General features: G+C 28.6%; 1 protein-coding gene across 2 annotated transcripts in view; it reads left to right on the forward strand.

Annotated features, from left to right (window-relative positions):
- Nucleotides 1-12,712, forward strand: part of LOC147066502 (uncharacterized) — a 40,795-nt gene that overhangs the window by 11,265 nt on the left and 16,818 nt on the right. For both annotated transcript variants that reach the window (XM_085955607.1, XM_085955608.1), the window contains exon 4: nt 7,708-8,087. In XM_085955607.1, the coding sequence (XP_085811733.1) occupies nt 7,708-8,087 (380 nt within the window). The remainder of the gene's footprint in view (nt 1-7,707; nt 8,088-12,712) is intronic.

Here is a 12,712-nt window from a genome sequence, read left to right on the forward strand (position 1 = left end):
TTTAAACCATAGAGGTATTAAATAAAAAGAGGGGCAAGGAATCGACTTTCTCATACAACTGAATAAAGTAGGCCAACAATAGCCGACAACTTACGAGAAAACAGCGACGCAATAAAAAAAATGCAGGGCATCACGGAGGATTTACTTTGGTCATTATAACGTACCCACATAAATAATGTTAACGTGGAAATTTTGCCGCAACTTAATCAAGTCATATCAAGATAATCATCAGCCTGCCTCACCATACCAGCCTGCTTCACCATACCTTCATGTAACCTGCCGCCCCTAGTTTTAAACCATTCAAAAATAGAGTTCTAAATATTCTTCTTTTATAATTAATAATGTACATAAGTTTTTACTCCATCCAAGTCTATGGTTATTTTAGTTTTTATTTTTGACATTATTATATTGACTAGTATATTTTTATAAAAGAACCTAGGATATTACGACCAGAACTGTGTGGTAGACATATACTTGATAATCAAATGGTTTGATAGCTAAAATAGTTATCAACAAATATTAAAAATTAAATTGGTAGTTTAATGCTTATTTAATTATTAATCAATTGAAAAATGGAATTTTATGAGGTACTTACTTATAGAAATTATACGTATTTAAATAATTATTCTACTATTGTTTAATAGTAAATCAGTATTTTCAATGCCTATTTAGTATTATATATTTTTGTGCGATAATATTTTTAAAATATTTGTCGCTTTGAAAGAGTTGATTGTGTGCTTTATATTTTTGTATATTGTGGTTTTTATGGTGATGAATAAAATGTTAAATTATTTGAACAGTGTTTTGAGGTACCTACCTTAGTAACCTGATTCACGATTGAAATTATCTTACATGAATAAACTAATTCACTATTCTTTTAAAATATCTTCAAGTAGGTACTCGTCTTATGCTGGTGTATAAAAATTTCACTTAAAAGTGGTATATTTTTTTATCATCAAACAACGGATGTTAATTAGTCAGCGAAGTACTTTGTTGAGAGCCATTGAACTTCTGATTACTTTAAACCAGTCAAAACACAAACAGATAAAGTATTTTTTTAAACCACCAGCTTACCCATCCAAATTCATAATATGGAATCATTGACACATTATTACACGGACGAAATAAAATGTTTACAAAATTTTATTTTGCCCTGACGTTTATAAAGTCCAATAGAATAATTTTGTATAAATATTCTTTGGTAATAAATATATAAATACAAACTGAAACATGGAAAAAAAAACTTTATGATACAAACAAAATAGTTTACTTTATATAAATACGTCATAATTATGGAATCCAATCCCGAGCTATTTTCGATACCTATGAATCCCGGGATTGATAAACATAATCCCGGGATTTCGGGATTGATTTTTTTATCAATTTTTATGGAAAATATAACAGAAAAAATACTTTTAATACAAAATAACTACATAAGAAATAAACTGAGTTTGAATGAAGTTTGATGTGTAGGTTGCCGATTCATTTTATTTTTTCACATAGATTATTAAAAATGAGAAAGATTGGTAAAAAAAACAATGCTTCGCACTTTTAACAAAGTAATTCCACCATGATATCATACGTTTTACGGCAGTTTCATATTTGGCTGACTAATTAGATTTATGAAGCGGAAAGGCCATAAGTACGCCATGATTATTTGCTTTACTATTTTAAATCTCGCTGATCTATTCATTATGTCTTTACTATCAGAAATAGCAATCTCATATTAAATTCACATTATTATTTATATTACAATATTATTTACTCCATTAAACTTGTGTATTTCCAAGATTTAACGTATACAATATTAACAATAAATGTCTTAAATAGTATAAATTATACTAGATTTATTTTTGACCGATTTTATCAATGTTATTTGTAAATATAAAAATTTTATATTAACAATGGAAAAAAATCCCAATCCCGGGACCAGTCCCGGGATCCCGGGATTGTCAAATTGTAATCCCGAAATCCCGGGATCAGAATTTTGGCTCGGGATTGGATTCCCTAGTCATAATCGTATATGTAGCTTATTTCCTAGCAGCATTACTGTAGATTAAATGTGACATAAACGATATGTATATATATAGCAGTGACGAAGGGTGGAGGTAAGTAGTTAAGATCATACTAAGTGCATACTAAACTTTGTCAGTCATACATTTTTGTTTTTATTGAACTAAGACTACAGCGTACAGATGGTGTTGTTAGTTTTTAAGAATTCAATTAAATCCTGCCTAAACTAAAACATAATAGTTTTGGTATGCTATTGGCGATCCAACGAAATAGAGCAAACTTTTTCATTCATACTTATTTTTTTTCGTTGAAATAATAATAGTTACATATTACCTACACAATATGATGTTGGTTGGTTTTTTTTTTAAATTAATTAAGCCCTACCCAAACCACAGTAGATAAAATATCCAAAATTATGTATAATTTAATGACATTTTTATATGGTATTTTTTGCCTATTATCTATTATGGATTAGTTTTCGCATTGTTCAATTGAATTTTAAAAACTAACCAACACCATCTGAAAATTGTAGTCATAGTTCAATGAAAACACATACTCATGGCTGATAAAGTTTAGTTTGCACTATTTAAGTCGGATATTAACAGCTTACCTCCAAACTTCACCACTGATATTAAGGTACATTTCTAATCCAAATGGAATTATTAAAACATTTAAAATAGTTTAAAACAATGGCATCCATAGATTTTTATTTATAGATATATTTCATGATACAATAATTAAGTATTATGCTCTAATTGCTGTAAAAGTAAATTCATTACGTAACTATTTATTTTAATAAAATCAGACTTCCTTAGATAATAGATACAGGTATTGTTTTTGATTGTCATGGCATTTTTTTTATAAATAACATTAACAGCATTTAAACATACGGGTACTATAAGTTACCAAGTCGTTTAATAATTTACAAGTCATTTACCTCGCACATTTTTCAGAATATATAGTTGAAAAGCAATTTCCTTATACAATCAGTTACTACCGGACTAACGTAAAGTCAATGCATCATTTACATTTTGATAATGATTAATATTAGTTAGAAAATTATTTATTTTCATTTCTAATGATTTTTATGATAATTTGGAAGATTGATTTTAAAATAAACATATCGGAAACGTTTTACTAAATATATTGTCGTATAAATGATATTTTCTTATAATACTTTTTGATGTCATGTTATCAGTTTTATTAGATTTTTTTTAATTCTCCACAAACTTTTATGATTAAAAAGTAAATCTAATGGTAAATAATAATAATTACAAGATAAAAAGAACTTTTTAAATGCAACGTTTTTAAATTCTGTTCAATCATATAAACTTGACTTGACTAGCTTAAACGATCAAAAAAATTTGTACTTGACATGTCATATTGATTTCCATAGTAACGCACTTATATATTAATAATTTTGTTGCCAGGACTCCAGACCCCCTAGCAACCAATAATGGTGTCGAAATAACATTTCATACAAAACAGAATTAATTGAAAATGATTTCAATTCTACTTAAAGATGGCTAAAAGTATAAAAACAATGCATTGGCATCTTGTTCTGATATATTCTAAAAGTTTCAAATGTCTAGCTAGTCGGGAAGTTAGTTAAAAATCTATTGCAAGATGTGTACCGGACAAAGAACCACCGGACAAATAAGAATGCAAGCTAAGAAAAACGTTGTAATAAAAAATGAGGTAACATCAAGTATACTTATTATTATATTAAATTTAGAGTTAGTCCATCGATATTTCTTTAACATAGGCTACCTTCTAAATATGCTATATTACAATTCTTATTAAAAATGCATGTTTCTAAAAAAATAAATTATTCAAATTATACATAATTATGTGAACGAATCAATGAAAAATTCCTTTTCCTACCTTCTTCAATATTGACGATTTTGATTCGTATCCTACCTTAAAATTCATATCCGTTTCGACGCAGTCTTATATTTTATAAAACCATGATATATTTTTTTGACCATGTCCGATCCTAATAAGATCATAAGTGGTAGTTTTGTGTCAACAGATTTCTGATTTTTCAAGAAATGGGTGTTATCCACTCGCCCAACCTATAAGGTACATTTATTTGTTTTAAAAGACACATTGAGCACATAACAAATTATTAATTCAAGACATTCACAGCATGACATTTAGAATAAAAAGTACAGGTAAATCAACTTAGTAGAGAGAAAAAACAAATCAAATAATAATTTTATAGCAAAAGAATTAAAATAAAAAAAAAACAATAATTTATTTAAGTAAAATAAAATAGAATTTTAAAAACAAAATACTTGTTCAATCGCTTAAAATGTCTTCATCTCTAGAGAGTGCATTGACCAGCCACTCAGTCCTCGCTATTGAACTGGTGAGCCTGACATCAGAGAATCAGCTTTCACTCAAATATCACCCATTTTCTAACACAAGTTAAATAAAAAAAAACAATATGTGTATTTTTCAAACCCAGGATTCCAACCTGAGACTCCACTACATTATGAGCTGATACATAAGCAACTCTGCCATAGTGGGTGTCAACTTATTAATTCGTCAAATTATTAATTTGATAATAATATAACATTTTACAATTAATGTACGTTCATAGCTTCTATAATAGACCTCAAAAAACTCGCATCGTCATATCAACCGACTATAGATCCTTCTCTAAAGTAACCATTACTGGAATCAGATTCACCAATATCGTCAACGTATATTGAACATAAAATTTATAGTATTAGTATTTTTCATGTATATATAAGTTGCTAATAAGTTTTGTAGTCAGTCTGTAGAACAGTTTTAACCAGTGTCAGTACTCAGTTGTTATTCCTATCTATAAAGTAACACCGATTAAGTAAAAACTGAAGTGGAACACCGGCTTTTCTTTACCCACCAATCTTTTTTCACTGCTTTGAATATATTATACTGTCACTGAATTATCACTGATATGTTAAATACCAACTTTGTATCATACAACTAAATAATACAGTAATTACACTACGTACCTACTAGAAGTTACAAACCATCATAATATTAAATTTTAAGCCAAAAATGTATGTTATTACAAAAACATTATAAATAATAATAATTGTCTTGATACATAATAAATATATATAATTTTGAAAATACTTCTGATAAAATGCATGGGTCTCTTCCTTAAAACCTACTTTGATTTAAAATATATTTAGGCCGATCGCCAGTAGTAACTCAGTTTGGAAAGCGCTTCAGAGAGTATTGTAAGAGCCATTAGTTAAAATTTATCGCAATTAGATAGGATAACTATTAGCATTGTGGTCAATGTGCGTGGGCGCGAAACCTGAGAGACGCAGGTTTTTTTCAAAAAATATTTTTTTTCTATTGGTTATATATTTTCTCAGAAATGTTTTCAAAATTATGTAGGTAGGTACGTTTAATAAAAAGAATGTTACATTCTTAAATCTTGTGAATTATTCTTTGAATAAAAAAATAGTTAATTACATTATAAATACATTAAAATGAAACAATTATAATTATCCAAATTGAACAAATATAATATAATACTCGTCAAAACGAAACTAATAAGGACACATTTATAATAATATATACATTTTTGTGCATATTAGTATTTCCTTAAATTTATTTCCAACGTTAGGCGCTGTGGTTTGGAATGCAACACGATTTCCTGATTCCAATATCCCAAGATGGAAAATCCCGAGATTTTAGGAGTAGTCATCATTATTTGTGCAAATAGTGAGTATTTTGATCAACTCAATAAGTAGGTAAAACTTGTATGTAAAACTTAAAATGTGGCTAATTTGAAAATATTTAAATACAAACCTGAGTATGTTGGTATAGTATATGAAAAGTTACCAAATTCAACTTTGTAAATGTATAATGTTTTTCAATGTCTTTTATTTTTGAAAATTGGGTTTTATTTTTTCAACATAATTTACGATTTTTCAAATCGGTATTTCAAAAAAACGCTATTACTCCAATTCTTTTAAAAATTACAAAGACAATACATAGATATTTTATTTAAATATCATTAGATCAATCAGAAAAAAAAACTATTAAACTTGCATACCGATTTACAGTATAGAATAAAAAGTGACAATAAGTGTAAAATTTTCTGTTGAATTTTATGGTTAGCATAATTTATGTAGGGGGTTTTTTCATAGCGCAAATCTTCGTGTTGCTGGGATTGTGGTTTTTCGTATATTATGTAGACATTTAATAACCAAAAGGTACCTACTTATAAACAGATAACACATAAAACAATATCATTAAAATTAGTAACTTAGAGAAAATGCTATATTTCTCTAATCGAGTCAACATGTTTGAATGCAGTTAGGTTCTTAGCTGGAAACAATAGTTGTCAACAGTCGTACTTCATAATATAACTGTTTCATTGACTGTACAATTCTAAATAGCTGATTTTGTTTAAATAAGTGACAGGTAATATTTGAATCTAGGGCATGGTGATACGAAGTAGATATTTATAACTTATCTTTGCCTAGCGGAATGCCGCTAAACTTATGCCGAAAGAATCCACGAGGGGTTCAATTAGTAGATATGAGTAAATTACAGTCGCAACAAAATTGGTGTTGCTGATTGCAATAAATATGCGAAGCAAGTGGAATATACATAAATAAATCGTATTTATATATTCACAGAACGGTATTATGGTATAAACAGCGATTAGCCAATGTACTACAATACACTGATATGATATAGCAAACTGTCCCTACACTATATGTATAATATTATATTATAGCGGTAGTCAGATTTCAGACTAGACCGTCTGTCAATTTCTAGAATGCTGAAGAGAGCAATAATAAGATTTCAATTTATAGGCCATCCATAGACTGAAACCGTATGCGGTTTCAAACCGTGTACCATGCTAAAGCTTATCTTTTCTATTAATGGAAATATATTTTTACAAAGTATATTACAAGCATCTAATCGTATCCGTTTATTTATACTATACACTAACAAATTTAGTGAAAATATATTTTCATGAACAAAAATCATAAGTTTAGTATGGCACACGGATCTAAACCGCATACGGTTTCAGTCCATGGATAGTCTAGCGAACAAAGTATTTTAGTGATATACATACAAAATAGTTTAGTATAATATGACCTGTATGGCTGTTGTTTATTTAGTTTGAGTGAAAAAAATATACATATTCATTTTAACTGATATATTCGATATTACAAGGCAAATGGGCTCTTTTGCCATCAAAATGTTTTTTCAGTTGTTATAAATGCCTATTTTTTTCTTATTCCCCGATTAGTGGTAAAAATATTAATTTTACCATTATTATGAGATTGAGTATTGAAATAAAGAATTTTTTTAAGATATAGTTTTTACAAAATTGTACCAATCCCTCAGTATAAAAATGGCCATGTCTTTTAACTTTGCCTTGTCAAGCGTTTGTGGTGTGAATCAGACTCAATATGCGTGTGCCTGGCTCTATAAACTTATGGCATTTGGTTTGTGATCCACTGACAGATGTCTCCTCTTGCGACATTGAAGATTGATATATTCAACAACGTTTGTAGAAGAAAACTTGATAATAGAAAAAAATGCAGATGGACTCTTCTGCCATCTGAATACCGCAGTGATTTTGTTCGTTAAATTTAATATACAATATGCTTTTAAACAAAATTTGTAACAAATGAGATAATAATGGTAGTTTTTGTATCTTTCCAACAGAAGACGAAGACCTTCCACTAAACCTTTGCACCAGACATGTCTCCACGCGTCCAAGCGGCATCTGGTCCCCGGGAAGTCTATGCGAGCAAGAAACAGACTACCCCCCGTCAGAAAAATATCACAGATATGAAAAGTATGGAAGGTCAGCAAGTCCTGAAGTATTCAGCAGACCAGATTCCACTGGAACTGGCATAGACCTCCAGACCAAAGAAGACCCCTCCAATGGAAGACGATGTTCATCCAGTGGAAGCTGGGATACGGAACCTGAAAATGGAAGTGTTATATCCACATCTATATCTATTGGACATGGAGATTCGTATTCCGGAAAGATAAGCAGCGGGGGGAAATGTGGAGGTGCTGGTGGAGAAAGAAACTTTCAAGTGAGTGATATGATTTTATAATTTATTTTTCTAGCTATATTTACGAATGCATTTACACAGCGCCATCTTCAGAGTAATAAAGCCTGCGCATATCTTTTTGCACAAGCAACGAGTGGTCCACTGTTCAGCTCTCAAAATCAGATCCCAGATTGCTCGACATATTGATTCGCCCATTCTCGTTTCAAATTGAATTATAAAAAATTCTCAAATCAAATATATTAACTATCAGTGTTATTTATAAATAATATACATTCCTGTTATTCATCAACTGTCAAATTCAGACTAGTCCTTCACATAAAAACCGGTGATAATATCGATTTCTAAAAAAATATGTAGCATTGATCTATACATTACATTTGTAGAAGGTGTGTTAATGCTAGTGTATATCATATTGTAACTCATCTATCCAAGTCAAACCATTCTCTGTATGAACAAAACAAACGCGTCAGTGTGAGCACTCTATGGAACAATGACAGGTCATCCATAGACAACAACTGGAGGGGCGGAAAAATTAGGACCAGTCGTTGTGAATGTATCGGCTTTCTACTTGAGCCGATAATGATTTACAGCAAACAACTAACATGTAATAGTACTCGTTGAAACAAATATAATAAAGTAGGTAAAAACTTTATCACCCACCTATTAAGTCAATAAGTGTTTGTAAAAAACCTCTATCACTAATAATAAAATCAATAGGTGTATGCATAGTCCAACTCTTATAATAGATCATTAAATAATAATAAATAAATACTACATTCAAGACGTCTAAAATCGTCAATACTAGGAATTTAATGAAGTAATTATATATTTCTATATATATATATATATATATATATATAATACCTATCAGTCTTTAAAAAGTTATATTAGAAAAATATTTTTACATGCTACCATTTTTTTATTAGATATTTTAATAAAGATAGGTATTTGGTGTAGGTATTTATTTGTCTTAATAAATAAATAATTAAATATATAAGTACGTACGTAATGAATTTTCTGACATTTTAAAACTATAGTAAATAGATGGCGGCATTCTAAGACGTTGATACAGCTCATAACTTTTTTCAAAAAATATACCAACGCATTTAAGACAGATTTCAGAATTCAAATGAAATACCTACGGAACTTTCCGGTATCACTTTAAATGTGTACTGATCGTCTGGGCAAACTAATAAATTAATTTTTGGCTGTAAAAATATTATTGCCTGTGTGTTAGAAATTTATTTTAATATTTACCATATGCGCAAAAAATTGCAATCAATAATGCTTGTTCTACCATTATTATTCGTATTTTTTGATTGCATAAGTCGTTATGGCACAAAGTATTTCATTTTAAATAATCATTGTTATGTTAGTCTTGAATCCGTTTGTCCAATAAATCAATTAAATTGTTTTTGTTAGCGTTGTTATATTTAAATTAAGCAGACGTCGTGTTTTTATGCTAATTACGAATCAATATAAAATTAATATTGCATAATATTAAAATAAACCAATGATAAAATGATAATATATTTATTTTTCAAATATTTAAAAATAAATTCAAATATTAAATCCGTTGGTAATATTATCATATATTATTAAAATTAGTACTTACCTCAATTTTACATACGACTGACTTAACTTACAAAGACGTTAACATTATGTTAAACTAATTATTTTTGAATTCGTTGTTTAATTATTGGTAGTTTATCAAATCAATTAATAACATGGCCATCTGATTATTGACAATTGAAAGTGTTGCCATTTTAAAATTCCAGTTTTCTCTAAATTTTTACAATATTTTTTTATTGACATACCTATCTATAATTTTAAAATATAAAACTACACAATATAAATTAAATAATTTTAACAGTAAAGTTATCATATACTTTGATAATTTATTGGTTGCTTCATCGGTGCTTTAATTTGGTACATACATACACCACGGATACGGTGTCCCTAGCATTATTTTATTTTATATTATTTAAACGGCAATACTCCATACATGCTCATTATTCACAAATCTCACGTGTAAATACTAAACACATGCAAATTATTTTTTTCCAAATGTTTTTTAGTTGTTTGCATATATCGATAACATGGTAACATGTAATTTTTACGTATTACATTTTTCCATACCACAGTTTACCATGAACTGTCTTATTGGAAAGAGATAGCTGTACAGCATTGAGATCAAAAAATGACGCATAGTTTGCGATTTTAGCATTGCAAACAGTAATGATCAAATTTTATTAGATTCAATAAGAACATTAATCTTTTATTAATTGGTAGGTATCAAATATCTGATAATACCGCTATTATTATTACCAGATATTTCATATATTATAATAATTATTGTAAAGGTATGACTTGATACTTACAAGCACCTTTCAGAAATTTATATAAATATACCTACGTTATATAATATGATATGATTGTATTCCTAATTATTTACTGACTTACAATTTTTTTCTGTCTTTCCCTTGAATACCATTAATTTTTATTACATATTTTTACGTGTTTTATTTAAACATGAATTTTATCTAAAATATGTATTTAGATTTTTCAGTGATACGGCCAACTGCATACCTATAAAATTCGGAGTGCATGATACCATGCCTACATCGAATTATGGTATCAAATCAGACTCAATAATTATACAATAAAAAAGTAAGCAATACCAAACTCCTACAGGTTTATGCTTTTGTTACTCTGTGGCACCTATAAGCGGTTATGAGTGATGAATCTTTGTGCATGTTTTTGACAGTTGCATACGAAATCCGAATGTTTACCTGTCAAACAAATGCTGGCAATTAAACAAAATATTGAGGCATTAAGAAATTTACCACCTGTCAGGTGTTTTTGATGCAATACGCAATATTTTAATGCGCTCTGTTGCCTACCTGACAGTTGCTTTCAACTTTTTTTATTGCTATGAATTGAGTTAAGTCGAAACTGATTTATTTGTTACTATTCTGGCTGTCATCGGATTACTGTAACCCAGATCTCAATAATTATAATATACTTTATTAAATATTTATGTTGCACGTACAATCAGCCAGTATCCATATATAATATCATTTCGTAATGTTATGAGATAACGAATCTGCATTTTCATAAAATTACGAATTAATATTATTTCATAATAATTTCAATATATTATTTCATAGTGCGCGGTCGATAAGTAGCCGGTCATAATAGATTAAACATCTCACTCAATTACAAGTTTCCATTAAAGACACATCACACCGAATTACCGTTATATTTATTATATTGCATCGATTATAACCTTGTTGTTAGGTATTTGAAACAGTAGGTAAATAAATAAAAAAAAAAAACTTGTGAGTTGTCATTTATGAACGACCCTTAAGAAATCTTAATAATTGCTTATTATAGGTACTGCAATATAATATAATATAATAATACAGGTAACGAAATATAATATTTTTTAGTAATAAGAGTCTACGTAGGCACCCATTTTCCATGAACATTAATTATTAGCTATTGTAAAAACATTATTATACATATTAACTCAGTTACCTGCATGTGCGTATGTATATTGTAGTAAATGGTGATATTACAAATTTTAATTTTCTTTGTCTTCTATTCCATGAGGTCTGTTTTTATTCAGATAATGAATCCCAGCAAAATTTTCGTTATTTAAAGTATCTGCTGGGAGAGAAATGGCTAATGTGATGTATGGGATCTTAGATTATTCCATTCTTTCCACGTATGTTTTTCAGAATTTTCTTCTCTGTCTTTTCTATATAACCAAAACCTTAATTACGTATTTTTTCTAGAATATTTTCTCAGATGTTTAACAAAATATCACATAACCTCACCTAACCTAACCGAACGTAAGAATAAACACACAATATTTGTACTTATTAGCGTCTCCCCGTACAAAAAAATAATGGATATGTTAGATATGCAATTAAGATTATAATCATGAATATCTATTAGCTTTGTCAAATTATCATTATTAAAAAAATATTATAAGCTTCTGATTTCATTCGGTGTAGACTCGATTGAATTCATTAATATTTTAATTATTGTAATGTTGGCTGTGACATATTTTTAATTCAATTTTTGAGATTAATATTCGTATTAAAATTTATAAATCTGTTTATTCACTTGCAGGTGTTTAATAACGAAGATTTTTAATGGTCCATTTTTCTGAGAAAACAAATAAGCCACACGATATACCTAATCATTCTATATAAATGTAAATGCACCTATCATATGATATTAATTTATATATATCATATAAATTGTATGTAATATCCACGATGACGTAGTTGCTAGACCTCTTGTCTCTAAAGATATGTGCGTGGGGCAGGGAAAAAATACATAGATCTTTTTTATTTATTCGAACGATCCTATGCAAGGACCCGATAGTTTGGTCGAAAGACTATATTATCTAAAACAGCATTCCCTCTTTAACAAAACTTCTATAAATATATCATCATATAGATTACATAATATATAAGTACTCTAATTGGGAGCGAAATGCTAATATGCTATATTAATTTTGTAAAATTTAATTTAAAATACGTCAAGTAGTAAATTGACTTACCATCATAAGATTCGTCAAATCAAATGAAATAATTTGCCATAAAAGTAATAGTTTAAACTTAGTTTTAAAA

The sequence above is a fragment of the Rhyacophila brunnea genome, unplaced genomic scaffold, assembly GCF_057557595.1.
Source record: "Rhyacophila brunnea isolate RB1 unplaced genomic scaffold, BYU_Rbru_1.0 scaffold_5, whole genome shotgun sequence".
Taxonomy (NCBI): domain Eukaryota; kingdom Metazoa; phylum Arthropoda; class Insecta; order Trichoptera; family Rhyacophilidae; genus Rhyacophila; species Rhyacophila brunnea.